Here is a 17,126-nt window from a genome sequence, read left to right as displayed (position 1 = left end):
GGGCTGGTCACCCTACAAAGCAGCTTATTCCTGCAGGGGGACTGATGCCTGGAGATCAGTGGTAACTCCTGAAGATCCCCATGCCCCCACGTGAAGGCTGGCAACCCAGCTCTCTGCCCCTGGAGGAGGAATGGGGAATCAAAGCAGGGGTTTCGAGATTAGAGACCACCACTCTTCAACCACCATACCACGCTGGATCTCAAGATGGAGCAGGGGGAGGAGGACAGCGCCCATGATGGCCACAGTGTGCCCGGGCGCACTAGTGTCCGTTGCCTTCCTGGGTGCAACCGGCTTTGCTTCTCGTCGTTCCCATATTTCCGTCCCTACTTTTGCATCCAGAAACAAGCCTTTGGAAAGCTGGCCTTACCCCATGGCAGGTCAATCTGATCTTCGAGTATTTAAAAGGCTGCCATGTAGAGGATGGAGCAGAATTGTTCTCTCTTGCCCCGGAAGGACGGACCAGAACCAAGGGGATGAAATTAATGCAAAAGATATTCCATCTAAACATCTGGAAGAAGTTACTGACAGTCAGAGCGATTTCTCAGTGGAACAGGCTTCCTCGGGAGGTGGTGGGTTCTCCATCTTTGGGAATTCATAAACAGGGGCTGGAGAGCCATCTGATGGAGACGCTGATTCTGTGAAGGCTCAAGGGGGTGGCAGGTGACAGTGGAGGAGCTATAGGGTTGTGAGTGTCCTGCATAGTGCAGGGGGTTGGACTAGATGACCCAGGAGGCCCTTTCCAACTCTATGATTCTATGATCTCTGCAGAGCTCTTGGCTTACTGGCTAAAGGGTTGCAATCTTTGGGTCTGCCAGAATTGCAGCAGCTCCCTACCCTCTTCTCCCCACCCCCTCCCCGGAGCAGTCACAGATGCTTCTCTGCCACCTTAGCGCCGAGTCGCAGCCTCCGGTGTTGTGGCAGCACAGCTATTTCAAGCCATTTGCTTGAAGGTTCATTAATAAACCATCCGGACGCCGAACAGAACAGCCGAGAGAGAAAGCGGGGTTAGCAAAGAAGCCTTCGTGGTCACAAGATGCATGTGGAGGAGGTCACCCGGCTGGCTGCATGTGGCGGAGCAGGACTCAAACCCGGCTCTCCAGATTAGAAGTCCGCACTCCTAACCACTACACCAAACTGGCTCTCACACCGATGCTGAAGTTGCTCACAGAGAAGACTCTCTAGATCAGAGACGGCCAAATTGTGGCTGTCCAGTTGCTCGTGGACTACAAGGCCCATGAGCCCCTGCTAGCACATGCCGGTAGGTGCTCATGGGAAATGTAGTCCACAGACATCTGGAGAGCTTAATTTAGGAAATGCTAACCCTGCACTTCATGAGAAGGCTGGTATTTGTGTGTGTGTGTGTGTTTATCCCAGCACCTTCATCAAATTTTCAGCAGCCAGCTGTCCCCTGCCAGTTTTCATCTCACTCTGCCAGCGCTTGGGATTTTTCTATCCCACTGTTTTGCACAGGAGCACAGATTGGCTGCGTAACATTTTGAATGCAAAGCGGGGCCTTTTCGACAATGGCCCCGAAACACCCTCCTTTGGGAAGGTCGTTGGAGTCTGCTCTCAATGGAAACATTCAGCTGGAAAAACTGGCCCTTTGGCATGCCGTTTAAGGGCAAATGTTTTTTTTTTTTTCCTGCTAAGCTTCAGGCATTAAACGTTTGATTTTATAAAATTATTTAACTGGCTGGTTCGTTTCAATTATTTCAATTATTTTCTAATGCCCTTGATAATTTCTTTTTCCCTTTACTGAAAAGATAGCTTTGAAATCTTTTCAATATCTAAATAGACAGCTTGGTATGGTGGTTAAGAGTGTCTGCTGACACTTTGAGACTCCTTCGGGCAGTAAAAAGCGGGATATAAAACCAACTCTTCTCTTTCTTCAACACAGCTATCCCACGAGATGAAGAAAGCTGGTAGAGAAGGAAACACACACACACCCCTCCCCAAGGTTCAGAGACTTAGTAACAGTTCTTTCTGAATGCCAAATGAACCACTGGCAAAGCCAGGAATTTGGCCTTCCGACCCAGTTCCCCCAAATCTAAGTCTCTTCCCTCCTACCCTTCAGTCACCCAGTTCGTACCTGGAGGTTGTTCAGGGGCTCCATCTTCATGACTGGTCCCAATGTGTTGAGGGGGAGGGAGACGTCGATGCTCTGGTTTGGCATCAGAGGAGTGTGGAAGGCCAGGGGAGTGCTGGGAATGACTCCAAAACTGGGTAAGGAAAGAAAAAGAGATCTGGTGGGTGATCCGGTGGTTTGATTATTGCCAGCCTTTCTCAACCAGGGTTTCCCGAAACCACGGAGTTTCTTGACGGCCCTGGAAGGGTTTCTCCAATTGGGTGGGAGTTAATTTTAAAAATATTTTTTAAATTTCCTAAACATTTATCGGGTGATATGACCATCTGGATGGTTTAAGGACACTGTTTGTTTGAAAATCTATTTATTGACAGGTTACCCCTTTGAGATAGGTCACTTTTTTCTTCTTTGTTGGTTTAAGCCGGCTGCAAGGGATGCGGGGTTTTCAGCCTGCAAGTCGAAAGCCTTCAAGGTGCCATTATTATTATTATTATTATTATTATTATTATTATTATTATTATTATTATTATCATCATCATCATCATCATCATTATTATTATCATTAATTGAATTTACATATCACCCTCCCAAACGGGTCAGGGCGGTGTGCAACACAGTTAAGTAGACAATGCAAAAATATAATTCATACTAGGAATTAACGCTACCAAAACGTTGACATTCTACTAGTCCTTAAAACGTTTAACCGAAATTCGCAGTTGTCCGGTCCTTAACGCTGGCTCGTCCCAGATGCTGCCATCGGGCATTTCTGCTGAAGGTGGCGATTCCCTCCGTACTCCCAGGTACATCGCCCTGTGCTCAGAGATTCCCTGCTAACCAACCCGGGAACACAATTCTGGGTGGTTCCGTAAGACAGGAGAGTCGCTGGACTGCCTAGGGCAGGGGTAGTCAAACTGCGGCCCTCCAGATGTCCATGGACTACAATTCCCAGGAGCCCCTGCCAGCATTCGCTGGCAGGGGCTCCTGGGAATTGTAGTCCATGGACATCTGGAGGGCCGCAGTTTGACTACCCCTGGCCTAGGGGGAGCCACGAATGTGCCTGATTCTTGCCCTCCCTTCTCCCCAGAATGCTGTCTTAACCAACAGCCACATCACTTTGGGGCAGGGATTCCCATAGCCGATTTTGCAGTCCGTATCTCCAACTTATTCCCTTTCGCTGCTCCTGAACTGATGCTGAATGGCTCCCTGGTGACCAAAATCTATGGGATCGGGCAACTGGACAGGGGCTATTATGCCTGCATGATTACAGAAAATTGGGCATTCGTATCCAGGAGGCGGAAATGACAAACAACTGAGGCATTCCTTCGCAGCTCCCTGCCAGACGCACCAACCCGGCAGCCAGAACTGAGGCCTGGCCACCTATGAAAATACCCATCTGTGCCACAAAACCGAGCAGGTTTTATTAGCCTCAGTGAGGGAGTTCCGAAAGCTGCCGTGCGGCAGAGGCTCTGCAGAGAGCTGGCTTAACTGGAGAGCCGAGAGCCGTGTGCTCCTCCAACCGAGGGCTTCATCCGTACGCAGTCTAGCATGCCGGCCTAAACGCTCTGCACGCTCTTCTTGCTTAATTGTTAATGCCAACGGCCCTGCCTGAAAGAGTCTCCAGGCAGAGGCAGCCTTGCGGTACGTCCAAGAGCAAGCCGCGACGCTCCCCTCTGAAAAGGCTGCCAGTCATTTCAGCAGCCGTCTCTTCCCGCCACCCCCACGTTAATTTTCACTTTTCAATTCAGCCAGGCTGATCCGAGTGAGCCTCTGAATCCGAGAGGCAGGAGGGCAATGTCAGGGGAATGTCTCGGCCTCAGCGCCCTGTTTGATGGCCCTCTGGGGAGTTGGTTAGCCGCTGTGAGAGACAGGATGCTGGACAAGATGAACCACTGGCCTGATCCAACTGGGCTCTTCTGATGCTCTTCTCAGGGGAAAGTCTTGGCTTCTATACCCTGTTGGTTGACCCTCTGGGGAACTGGTTGACCGCTATGTGAGACAGGTTGCTGGACAAGATGGACCACTGGCCTGACCCAGCAGGGCTCGTCTTATATTCATACAATCCTCCTGACTTCAGCATGCCTCAGCAGCCTCCCTCCTTCCCTGGAGGTTTACTTGATTGTCTACTGAGAAAAACAAGGAAACCATCCCTTCCCCAAGCTCCCCAAGCCTCTGAAAACTTGCCTCTATCCCCCTGGAGGTTTGCCAAAATCTGAGTAAATTCTAGATGTTAAGAAACCAAGGTTCAGTTCAAATGTCAGGGATCAGGTGAAAACATTAATGCACGGTCGCCTGCCCTGAGTCCCTGGGCACATGAAATGGCCCACTTAATCAGGACTAAAGAGCTTTTTTAGGGAAGTGGGCCTTAGGATTTCCACGCGAGTGGAAAGGACCACACTGCCACGCTTTATCGGCTAACGGTTTGATCTGTCGCCCGCATCTTGCCGATCGCCTGTTTTCCGGCCCCCTCTCCTCTGTCCGGAGGGAAATAGCCGGATCGGTACAGCAGACTTTCTGGAGGGCTGTTCTGCATCCCAACCTCGGCGTCTTCTCCCAGGTGGCTCCCGACAGCTGTCGTTCCCCAGCACAGAGAGAGAACCAGACATGCGCACGTGCGCACACAGAGAGTTCTCGCTCTACCTTCCAGATCACACTCAGATCTGGCTCAGTGCTTCCCTGCCCTGAAGTTAAGCGCTGATGACTTGCAAGGTTGCAGATTCCTTGTGCTTTTCCAATAAACAAACCCAAAATTCTGCAGAACGGACTGGGGAGGGCTCAGGAGCCAGCATTCATTTGCACTCAGAGAAACAGGGAAAACCCCGGAAAAACGTGGAGGAAGGGAAAGCCCCATTTTCTGCGAAGGAAGGGTATCTAATTTTATCTATTTTTACCCCCTTTATCTCCCCTGGGGGGGGGAACATCCTCCACTTGCCCGCTTTATCCAGTGTGAGGGCCAGTGTGGCGTAAAGAGTGATCAACTGGGATTGTGAAGACCCAGGTTCGAATCCCCACTCATGCCGTGGAAGCTCGGGCCAGTCACACTCTCTCAGCCTAACCCACCTCACAGGGTTGTTGTGAGGATAAAATGGAGGAGAGTGGAACAACATCACCTGCCCTGGGTCTCCGCTGGGGAGGAAGATGAGAATCAAGTCAAGAAATAAATAATCTGCAGGACCTTATGAGGGGTAAGGCGGAATGTGTGTTTCAGGTCAGCCAGCCAGCTTCCACGGTGGAGTGGGGATTCGAACCTGGATCTCCCCAATCCTAGCTTGACCCTCCCCACCGTACCTTGCTGTCTCTAATAAGCTCTGCTTATGTCCATGCAACACGCTCTTGTTGCTATTTCTTAGACCTTGCTCTGTGGCTCCATTTGAATATAGAAATAGAAATTCCAGTTCTTGTTTTCAAATGCTTTCATATCTTTTATCAAGAACGTCTAGCTCCTGCACTAATATGTTTTTAGCCTGCATTGGCTGATATTATTTTATAGTACCTGGCAGTGTGCGGCATTAAACAAAACCAGCGAATCGTTACCTGGCTCTGTAGATTCCAGCACATCTCTTAAAAATGCACCTTCTGCCCGCTTCAACGAGGACCTTCCCGAGCGTATATGATGACACCAAACAAGGGAGGGCTTCCCCCGTTATTAGGTGTTGATCCAGGCCTTCTGCTAGAGGAGACTGTGGCCAGGCATGCACAGTGCCTTTCTCGTTCGGCCCTCCCGACGGGTCCGTGAAGTATCGGGCCGGGAGGACTGACCAGACCAAGATCCCCCGTGAGAATCACAGCCGAGATCCCCCCAGGCTGACCCTCTCGACACCATTCCACTAGTCCCTGACTCGCCGGCCAAGGAATTTCCATGGGGCTGCCAAGAAATCTGGAGCGTGTACTGGGAAGTGGCACCAGAGCGCTCAAGCGGCACAGATAACGAGAAAGTGCAAGGATTAGACACACTCCCCTGGGGGAGGAAGATTCATGTCCGTGGTGCGTAGGCCATCGTCCCACTCTGAACATCCCTAGCCTGGCCGCCAGGCAATACGGGCCTGTGTGTGATCTAGCCAGGAGTGGCAATCAGGCAAGAGATGACCCCTGGTGTCTCTTGGAGGAACTCCACCCACCTACCTCATGGGGTGCCTGTTGTGGGCAGTGGAAGGGGAGGCAATTGTAAGCCGCTTTGAGACTCACAAGGCCTGCTGGGTGACCTTGGGCCAGTCACAGCTCTCTCAGAGCTCTCTCAGCCTCACCTACCTCACAGGGTGCATGTAGTGGGGAGAGGAAGTGTAGGTGATTGTGAGCTGCTTTAAGACTCCTACGGGTAGTAAAAAAAATGGGGCATAAAGAATCCGACTCTTCCTCAAACGCTGGCTTTGTGTGTGTGTGTTTTTAAAGGTTTATGAGGTGTGATCAGGGACACAGCACCAGTTCTTTCCCATCGCTTAATAAAACTAAAGTGTAAAAAGCAAAAACGAAATTATTTTTGCCAAGGTGCTTCTGACCAGACCACTGGTCCTTCACAATCAGGGCTTTCTACTCAGACAGGCCGTGCCTCTCTCCAGCATCTCAGGTAAGGGACTTTCATTTCACCTGTTGCTTGGCCCCTTGACCGGGGATCGAACCGGGGACCTTCTGCCTGCCAAGCAGATGCTCTGCAGCCGAGCCACGGCCGCTCCCCCTGCCCTTACCTGTTCTTATTGAACTGAATGGCGAAGTCCGTCATGTGCTGCAGAGCCTTGTTGCTGAAGCTCATGTCCATGTAGATGTGTCCTTGCCGGTGGCTGAACGTCCCCGAGATCTCCAGCCCTTTGGCCTTCACGGCGGGCAGCCAGACCTGGCGAGGCATCGGGGAAAACAGGGGTCAGGCAGGAGCAGAGCTCGGCTTGGGAAACTGCTGTCCACCCTGCGGAGATCTATTCTGACTGGGACAGAAAAGATGCGGGCGGCCCGGGGTAAACTTCTGCCCTGCGGAAAAGCCATCGCAAAGTCGCGGGTGTCTGATTTAGAGGAAGCAGACAGGGAGAGTGAGCAGAAGAGAAGCTGTGATGGAACACAGAGGCAGGGAGAACCAGCTCGGGGACTGCTTTGGACTTGCGTACCGATTTGGGGGACACGTATCCGCCGGGCGCCATGCCGATGCCGGAGGAGAGCTCGAAGAGGTCGTTGAGACCGCTGCTGACCACCGCCGGGGTCGGCGACGGGGCGAAGGTCGCAGGCACAGACGAGGGGATGAAGGTTTGTCCCACCTGGAAGCGGCGAGGGAGGAAAAGACAGGCGCTTAACATTTTGCACGCGGCAGATGCCTGATTAAATAAAGCATGAACCCGCGCAGTAGCCTGCATATTTTAAAGCTCCGTACGGGCGGCTCGCTGAATTATCAGGCACTCTAAATAATGCATGTGCGTTCCAATGCACTCCGGGACTCAATCCCTGCAATCTTCCGCCGTCACCTTTGCCCCGTGATTATCCTTGAAACCGCCATTCACGGCTCCTCCCGTCTTCTGGGGCAAGGGAGATCTCTGGAGGGGAACATGGCGGGAGGGGAGGGGGTCTGGCCCCAAGATGAACCCATCAGCTTCTCCACAAAGAGCTCCTCTCCGCTTGCGAGCTCTGGAGCACGGGCCAAAAGACAGCTGTACGTTAAAGGGAAACGGCAGGTCCCTGGGAACAACAGGCAACGGAGAGGCCAGAGGCCAGGAGCCAAGGGAGTGAAAGGACCTGGAGAGGGGACCGCCGAGGAGGTTGGGGGCCTGCCTTCTCTTCTGGCCTCCTGTCCCCTCTCATTCCCCAAGCCCAGGCTTTGTCTCCTCTCCAGTTCTGTCAAGCGCTCTCAGCCCAACCTCGCAGGATTTGCCAAGGCAATGCTGGGAACCCTAACCTAGGGATACCCCAAAACAACGGTGATTTTACGAACCATAGGATTCTAGCCATCTACTTCACTTTGCTAAACTCGGTTTCAGGTCCTGGGGGAGGGAGGGAAGCAGGAGAGCGAAAGGGAGTGTAAAGCACTTCTTTTTATTGTACACGAACTGAAAAAATGAATGGCGGCCACTTACTGCAGGGCTTCCTCCAATTCCCCCGCCAAGGTCACTGCCAAGCTGCAAGAGAGAAAAAGGAGAGAGAGAGAGAGAAAGAGGGAAGAGAAAGGGAGGGGGGAGAGGGAGAGAAAGAGGGGGAGAAAAGTTCATTCCAGGCCTCGGAAAATAAAGGGTGTGCGGTTCACAAGAGACGCTGCAAACACAGGCACACGAAGAGAACCTCTTCATTCACCAGGAGTGGAGCAGGTGCACAGCGCATGGAGGGAACGCAAAACACCGCAGAGGAGAGAACCAGCAGTAAACCTGAAACCCCAAAAGCCTACAGGGAAGAAAGCTGGATTTGGCGGGTTTGACTAAAGCAGACCCGTCACCGCTGCAGGACCGGGCCGGTTGGCAGGACGTCCGCCTGGAAGAACCCTATTGGATCGGGAATCCTGGCTTTGCTAAGAGCACCATTTTAAACACCCCAGTCGATCTGAGATGACATTCCAAATGCAATTTCGCAACCGGCTGTGGACATTTGGTTCAGCAGCAGGGTGTTCAGTCCCCCCAGGGCTGGATGCTCAAACCGACCCTTGCAGGCTCGGATAGAGCAGCCCTCTTGGTTTCGGCTTCAGCAGTGTGCTTAGACGCAAACCCAAAGCTATCTGGCCTGACCTGGAGAGGGAATCGTCCCGGAAGGCTTCGGCCAGACACTGACCATTCAACCGGTTTCCGTGAAAGTAACCTTTTCCTGTTATTGATTAACGTAAAAACAGAAATTGGACCCATTGCAGTTTCCAGATCAGGGACAAGGGCAGGCCCGCGTAGAGCATGGTGCAGTAATCTAACCAGGAGGTGACCGTTGCATGGATCACTGTGGCCAGGTGTTCCGAGGACAAGTAGGGAATTTGCGGCTTTGCTTGGCATAGGTGGTTAAAACATCAGCTGTGCTACTTTAGTGACCTCCACAGATAAAGGGACATCGAAGATCACACCCAGGGCTTGGGACTTTCCAGGCAGGAGATGAAAAGAGGTGGTTTTCTGCCGCTGCCAAGTTTCTCGTCTTCCTCTATGGTCTCTTCTTAAAGTGAACAAGCCTAGTTAGAGGGTTAACTGCAGAGGAGGCCTACCCTGTAGAATAGCCATCGACTGACTTGAACGATCAACGTTAAAATAACCCAAACCTTCATGTTCCTTCCAATTTGGGGACAAACAGTTGTGCCTGCCCTGATCTAGGGGATGGACAGCTGCGATCCTCTGTTTTTGTGATCTTTTCCTCACCTAATTTTTGCTGAATGCTGCACTAAAGTGTGTGTGTGTGTGTGTGTGTAAGGGGGGAAGATCCCATGCTTATTGTGACTTTTTCTTGCAGAAGTAGCTGCTAGTCATGATTGCTTCTCTTCAATCGATAGCCGCAAATTGTCGAAGAGAGCAAGTCCCGGTTGCCTTGAACAAAAGGAGGCCCCTGGGGGGGGGGGGAGGAAAGGGAGACTGGGTGCAAAACCCAAGCAGGCTAGATTTCAGCCCTGAGAGAGACAAGGAGTCTCACCCACCTACCCAGGAGGGGCGCTCTCTCTCTCTCTCTGGATTATTCCCAGGGAAAATCAGAAGGAGAGGGAAGCATTCCCCCCCCCCACCCCCCATTAGGAAACAAGCTTACATAAAGCAAGGCGGAAATGGTTTGTGAATAATTCTACATAATGAAGCCAGATGTTTTTATCGGCTTTTGCTGGCTCTTTTGTCAAGCTTATCGCAAAAAAAAAGCCACAGGCTGGGAAGCGAAACGGGAAACAAACTATCGAAATATCTCCTCTCTGACACTAGAATTATCTTTCTCCCTCTCTGCGTTGTACTCAACGCAGTCCAAAAACTGCCCCAGAGTTTAAGGTCCTTGGTAAGACAGAGGGGGGTGGGGGGGAAAAAGGAAAGACACCCAAAGATTCTGATTCCTGGACCCCGAGAATCTCATGAGCTGTGGCTGCAGGAGCAAGCTCAAAACCATCAGAAGTGTTCTGGGTTTTTTAAAATCATGTTCTCTTGCCAGTTTATGCAGCCCCGTGCTGGTACGTGGTGCTTTGTAGAGCAACGGGAGTGATAAAGGTGGGCTTCTGCCCCAAGGAGCTTACAATCTAAATGCTCAGAGAGGGAAAAAACAAAGGCTTGGCTCGGACACCCTGCTAAACCCAAACATGCCTCGAGATTTGAAGCCAACAGGCCAGTGGTGCTTGAAGGATGCTTTTGTTCGACAAATAAATAAATGGAACGTTCAAAGAACCCCCCCTCCCCCATTAAGATCCTTTCGCTTTCACGAAATAAACCTGGTAAGACTGGTGTTAAGTTGTCTATCAAAAGAGCAGAGCATAATGCCTCATTGGCAGTCTTCAAGCAAAGGTTGGATACACACTTTTCTTGGATGCTTTAGGATGCTTTGGGCTGATCCTGCATTGAGCAGAGGGTTAGACTAGATGGCCTCTATGGACCCTTCCAACTCTATGATTCTATGAATTGAGCGCCTTTGACTCAATGCTGCAAAAGTCCACGAAACCTCTTCAAAGAATTACTGTAGTGCATGTGGGATCCAGTCGGCTTTCCCTGTGAGTGGAAAAGGGAGCAGGCCTTTGACCATCATGGAACCCACCCCCCCTCCCCAAGCTTTGCACCCAAAGAACACTGCAGCGTATCACAAATTGCGCTGCTAGAATACATGTGCACATGCCTGCATCTTATTCCACCATGTAACTCTCTTGAGTTGGCCCCTCTGCTAGTCAAGGAGAGGAAGGAGCTATCCAAAGTGCTGAAACTCTGCCCTGTTATAACAGGATAGGAAATGCCCACACCCTGCAACTACTTGAAAGAGCAGCAAACGTAGCACAGCATCATCTCCTCTGCTTCACCAGAAAGGGAACGCGCAGAAAAGTGGGACTGGGTCTCTTCTGCTGACGGAAAAAGAGATACAGGGATGCTACTTTCTGTGGCAGGGAGGTGTTTCCCATACTGGCTAATTCTGCCCTTAAGGAATTTCCACTGTACCCCACGCTTCCGGTTATCCAAAACTACATCGGGAGGGTTGACCTCTGATCTACAAGTCAGGCAAGGAGGCTCCTCTGAGTGCCATCCACCAGACTGCCTTTCTGCTAAGGGAGCAGAGATATGTGCTTTAGGGAGGCTACCCCCCCTCCCACCCGAGGAGCCCCCTCAATTGACAGAGATGGCGCGAAAAAGTCATCTCCTCGCCCAGGAGCACAAGCGTTGCTCACCAGACTATCGAGCCCTCCTCCGAGAAGGTCCACGGCCCCCATCTGCATGGACGACACTTGGGGCACGTTCACCGGTGGGCCGAGGTCGAGGTTCAGCAGGTCGCCCAGGAGATCCCCCTGGGATGGAATCACCTGGGGCTGCTCCAGGTTCGTGGTGGTCGTGGTTCCCACCGGACTGTCTCCTGCATCGGTGCTGCAGTGGGAGAGGTGGAGGGAAAGGTCAGCTGGTGCCGTTGTCAAAAGAGAAAAGACACATCTGAAAGGGGAGGGAGGTCCCTCTCTGGCTGCTGCAATGCCCTGGTGTTCGGGAAAGCGAGCTTAACTAGTTGCAAGGCCCGTGAGCTGAAGCGCAGAAGACCCGAGTTCAAGTCCTTCCTTCAGCTGGGAACTCACAAGAAGAAGAGCTGGGTTTTTGTTATACCCCGCTTTTCACTCCCCAAAGGAGTCCCAAAGCGGCATACAATTGCCTTCTCTTCTTCTCCCCACGACAGACACCTTGAGAGGCGAGTGAGGCCGAGAGAGCTCTGCGAGGAATGCTCTGCGGGAACAGCTCAAAGAAGACTGAAACTGGCCCAAGGTCATCCAGCTGGCTCCATGCTGAGGACTGAGGAATCAAACCCAGCGGCTGCTCTTAACTATGACACCAGCCTGGCTCTCCGGACTCCTGCAATGATCTCCTAGCTACCTACTAACCAAGGAGTGGGGCATCAAACCTGGCTCTCCAGGTTTAGCAGCCGCTGCTCTTAAGCACTATACCACACTGGCTGCATTACAAAAAAAATTGTGGACATCACTAACAGGTCCTCATCGTGAAAAAGGTGAGAATCGCTGAGATATTGCCTTCTGTTTTTTAGGTTTGGCAGCCAGAGAAGCATCTGCGGCTGAAGAAAAGGGAGAGGTCTCAACACACATGAAGCTGCCCTCAAATTAAGCAGACCTGTGCTCCATCAAAGTCAGTTCTGTCCGCCCAGATTCACAGTGGCTCTCCACAGTTTCAGCCTGAGGTCTTTCCCATCATCTACTGCCTGGCCCTTTTAACTGGAGATGGGGCCGTCTTTTGAGTGCTCAACGGAGGCCTTACTATTCAGCCACAGCCCCTCCCTCTCTATGTTATCGGAGAATCCAGAGACCTACAAGCGTTGCCCAACATCCCTCTGGTTTTATTCAGTGGCACATCTAAAGGAGGGCTCTGCAGACCAGGAGGTCCGCGAGTTGAGTCTCGCTTCTGCCACGAAGCCCCAGGGTGCACCGTATGATTACGGAGAAGCTAATGACACGTTGCATGAAAACGTAATGAAACGGATGGCTTTTCTTTTTTCTTTTAACATAAAGGAGCCCCAGGAAAGAACGGGGGAGAAAGAAGGATGTCTGACCTTCTATTACCAGTTTATTTTTCTGCCCTGCCAGATGGCTTTTCTTCCTCCATGGTGGCAGACACGCGTTTGCGAGGGCAAAGATGCATTTTGGAAACGAGGGGTTGCATAGCGGGGGGCGGCTTGGAGCGGGAAAACAACGCAGTCATCTGGCCAGCCATAACCAGATACAGGAGGAGAGACAGAATCTGTCCAGTGGCTTAATCAAGTATAAGAGGATAAAAAGTCTCTTATCTCATTACTTTAGACTTTGACTCTGCCAAAACGGTCTCTAGATTCATTTGTTTTTCGTTTTCAGTCTGGCTTTCGTCAGTGGCAATGAGTCCGTCCTTGTTAATGTTTGAATATAATGAGGCAAATGCTCCTGTATAATGGAGAGTCAAGGCTGTGAGCTCTAACCAGATACAGAGCATTTAACCAGGCAACAAGCAGAGACAGGGTCTTTTCCAGGGTGGCACCGCTCCGATAGCTCTTCCCCTGGAGGGTCACCCTGCTCCTAGCCTTGCTCTCCTTTAGGCCCCGGACAAAAAAAATTATTTTTTTATCCAGGATTTTAATTTAGCAGCTGGCCTTTTAAAATTGTTTTCACCCTCTGCTTCAAGTCCCTCTGATGAGAAAAACCTCTGCTTTTAAGCTCCGGCTGCGTGTGTGATAGCTGGTGAATTTTTGAAACAAGTTTATTCTCAAATCACATCACATAGGTCATAAAGCATGACGGCTAGCTGGAGGGATGCAGGCTGGGGCCAGAGCAAATATTCAGTCGCATGCCATGTGCAGATAAAACACAAAAATCAAAAGGTTCACATAATAAAAGGACAGAATGAGTACATTTTATAAAGGTTAGCTGAAGTATCAGCCTGCCTGCTGTAAGCGTTAAACCAAAGTCCTCAGGGACTCAATCAGTCAAAATAGTCTCAAAATTTGCAAGGTATTTTAGTGCCTGTGAGATAAATTTGGACGCTACTCTTAAGCTACATTTTATTTTAGTGTTTTAAAAGAAAACAAAGAAGAGTTGGTTTTTATATCACGTTTTTCACTTCCCCTAGGAGTCTCAAAGTGGCTTACAAATACTTATTCCCTCCTCTCCCCGTAACAGACACCTGGTGAGGTAGGTGGGGCTGAGAGAGCTCTGAGAGAACTACTCTGCGAGAACAGCTGTGACTAGCCCAAGGTCTCCCAGCTGGCTACTTGTAGAGAAATAGGGAAACAAATCTGGCTATCTGTATTAGAGGCTGCCATTCTTAACCCCTACACCACATTGCCTCTTTTATTAGGTAAGACACCTCAAGCACGTTCTCCGGAGAGCGGGATTCAAAAGTTTCTAAGCAAACAAACCTAGATGGATCTCGGTCAGATGTGGCGAGGCGATCCCTGCCCCCTTACCTCCCGTGGTGGATGGGCAAATGCTTGCGGTGGATCCCGTGACTGCCCTCCACAAAGGCGTTGGGGGGTTTGTGGTACACGGACGCCAAGGAGCCGATGTGGCAGATCAGCTCGTCCAGCAGGGTAGGCTCTATCAGGTCGGTTTCCTCAGAGATCAAGGGCTTCTCCGACAAGACCACTTCCTTGGCGGTCACGGGGTCCGTGGACAGGAGGCGCCAGTAGATGTAGCCACGATCCCGCAGGTCTGGATTGTCAGAATCCTAAAACAGCAAAACACAGAAATGTCCAGGTGGTTTGCGACGTTACGATTTATTCCGCATCCCCCGATGTACCTAGTTTTACAAGGAAGGAAGGGAAGGGTCTCTACCCTACTGAGCCCGCAAACAGCCCTAAGAGAACTGGGACTAGCCCCAGGACCCCCAGCTGGCTGCCTGTGGAAGAAGAGTAGGGAACAAAATCCGTTTCTCCAGATTAGAATCCGCTGTTCTTCAACCAGTATTGCATACTGGCTCTTGAGGCTGCCCTGATCCTGCTGCAGCAGAGATCGGACAACGGGAGAGCAAGAAAAACAAGGCAGGGGGTCATGGGAAGGAATAGGGATGGTGCAAGGGCTATCATGTCCCCTCTCAACCTCCTTTTCTCCAGGAATGTTCAGCCTGGAGAAAAGGAGGTTGAGAGGGGACATGATAGCCCTCTTTAAGTATATGAAAGGTTGTCACTTGGAGGAGGGCAAGATGCTGTTTCTGTTGGCTGCAGAGGAGAGGACACGCAGTAATGGGTTTAAACTTCAAGTACAATGATATAGGCTAGATATCAGGGGAAAAAATTTCACAGTCAGAGTAGTTCAGCAGTGGAATCGGCTGCCTAAGGAGGTGGTGAGCTCCCCCTCACTGGCAGTCTTCAAGCAAAGGGTGGATACACACTTTTCTTGGATGCTTTAGGATGCTCTGGGCTGATCCTGCGTTGAGCAGGGGGTTGGACTAGATGGCCTGTGTGGCCCCTTCCAACTCTATGATTCTATGATTTACCCCAGTCTCCTTCCGTTCCCGTGAATTTTCGCCGGCCTGCAGTTCCCTGCTTCCTCAGTACTCCAGAGCACAACAGTCCTTGGATCAGCCTGTCTCAACTTTTGTACCGTTGAGAAACCCCCTGAAACATTCTTCAGGCATCTAGAAACCCCGGAAGTGGCGTGATCATGCAGAACGAGGTTGGGACGCATAGCTGTGCCCCCGCCAACTCAGGAAATTTCCCCTCCCCACCCCCTTCAGGTCCATTATCAGCCATTTTGGGAGGGGGCCATATTGCCCGATAAATATTTAACGCATTTTAAAGATATAGTAAAAACTAATTAACTCCCACCTGTTCAGGAAACCCTTCCAGGGTTTAAGGAAACCCAGCCTTAGAGGCTTGCCAGGCCTCACCACCCATCCTGCACTGGGCCAAGGTCACACGATTCCTGGAGAGCCGTCCGCTCAGTGACTCTTTGTTTTGTCGGCGCTCTTTCAGCACCGGTGAATCAGAACCCGGGAACCACATTGCGTTCGGAAGAGGCTTGTTTTGATCCGACCGTCTTCCCCCCCCCTCTCCCCTTCTTCCCCTTGTTCCATGGCACGCTCGAGAATGAATCAAGGCCCAAGACACATAAATAAGCCGGTGATGATCCCAGGATGCTATTAAATATTTTGTGACTCAGTTGAGTGGGCTTGTCCTTGCCACGCACGGCTGATTGGAACGCTCTTTTGCAAGGAGGTTTGAAGCTTGCTCAAGGGGTTGGCGTCTTGAAGGCACAGCGTACGTGAAGCCAAAACGGATGACGGGGCAACGATTAAACCAACCAGCCCGGAGATGAGAGGTCCTTGTTTTAATGTGGTTTATTAAGAACTCGTTTTTCTTGGATCGCTAATGGATCGGAGCGGTGGCTGCAGTATGGATATTAAGCGTCAAATGGCTCTGGGCCGCTCAGCCATGATAAGCTTGAACTGAGCATTGAAAGGCAAGACAGAAGCCTGGCTACCTAATGTAGATTAGTTCGATGTATCATATTTCCAACAGCCAATGATGGCTGTGAAAGCTGGACGATGAAGAAATCGGACAGGAGGATTGCGGGAAGAGGAAGGGAAGGAGAATGTGAGCCGCTTTGAGACACATGAGGCCTGCAGGATGACTTGGGGCCAGTCACAGTCCTGTTAGAGCTGTTCTAACAACAGTTCTCTCAGAGCTCTCTCAGCCCCACTTACCTCACAGGGTGTCTGTTGTGGGGAGAGGAAGGGGAGGAAATGTAAGCTGCTTTGAGACTCTTTTGGGTAGTGAAAAGCAGGGTATAAAAAAACAAAACCAGCTCTTCTTCATGGGGCTGCTGAGAGGAGAACACAGAAGACGGGAGAACCACGTGGCTTTCCTTTGCTGTTGTCTGTTCCTTTGCCCTGCCGATGACGTGATGCTCACCTGTGTGGCGAGACTCAGCACCTGTTGGACCAGCTCCTGTGTTTCCGACGGCTTCTTCAAGAAGAGCTTCACTATGGCAGTCAGTAAGGTCAGCTGAACCTGAAAGCAGGAAAGGAAGAGGCTGGTCAGAAAGGTTCTTGATGGCGTTCCACCGGCTGGGGGCTGACCATGTCCCTGCGAGAATTGCAGCTCATCATTTGTGAGACTTGCCCACTGTTAAGGAAACCTGTTCGTTATGAGCAATAACTGACCAATAAATCCACCTAACAGCCGTTCTGAAGCAAAAATCGACCTTTAGATCAGGGGTAGTCACCCTGTGGTTCTCCAGATGTTCATGAACTACAATTCCTATGAGCCTCTGCCAGCAAATGCTGGATCCTGAACTCAGTAGCAAAATGGGCTTTCAAAAGGCCACTGTTCTGCTATCAAAAGGGCCCTCTGGACCAGCCTGCAAAATTAACGGGCCTGTTACTGGCATGGGATGGTCGGTGGAGTGTGGGGCATGAATCTTGGAGCAGGGACCGAGTGGGACACCCAACCCCTCTTGGGAGAACCGCGATCACCAATGGTTTAT

At 51.1% G+C, this 17,126-nt stretch overlaps 1 protein-coding gene across 2 annotated transcripts in view; it reads right to left on the bottom strand.

Annotated features, from left to right (window-relative positions):
• The window catches only part of AP2B1 (adaptor related protein complex 2 subunit beta 1), a 54,018-nt gene that overhangs the window by 16,925 nt on the left and 19,967 nt on the right, over nucleotides 1-17,126 (bottom strand). The window contains exons 12-18 of one of the 2 annotated variants that reach the window (XM_077312301.1): nucleotides 16,553-16,651; nucleotides 14,108-14,367; nucleotides 11,352-11,544; nucleotides 8,131-8,172; nucleotides 7,174-7,320; nucleotides 6,763-6,908; nucleotides 2,090-2,219 (exon numbers count right to left, since the gene is read on the bottom strand). In XM_077312301.1, the coding sequence (XP_077168416.1) occupies nucleotides 2,090-2,219; nucleotides 6,763-6,908; nucleotides 7,174-7,320; nucleotides 8,131-8,172; nucleotides 11,352-11,544; nucleotides 14,108-14,367; nucleotides 16,553-16,651 (1,017 nt within the window). The remainder of the gene's footprint in view (nucleotides 1-2,089; nucleotides 2,220-6,762; nucleotides 6,909-7,173; nucleotides 7,321-8,130; nucleotides 8,173-11,351; nucleotides 11,545-14,107; nucleotides 14,368-16,552; nucleotides 16,652-17,126) is intronic. The other variant, XM_077312302.1, reaches the window with a different exon arrangement.

The sequence above is a fragment of the Paroedura picta genome, chromosome 15 (genome assembly GCF_049243985.1).
Source record: "Paroedura picta isolate Pp20150507F chromosome 15, Ppicta_v3.0, whole genome shotgun sequence".
In the NCBI taxonomy this organism is placed as follows: domain Eukaryota; kingdom Metazoa; phylum Chordata; class Lepidosauria; order Squamata; family Gekkonidae; genus Paroedura; species Paroedura picta.
Note: the sequence above shows the minus strand (reverse complement) of the source record. Positions and strands in the feature narration are given on the sequence as shown.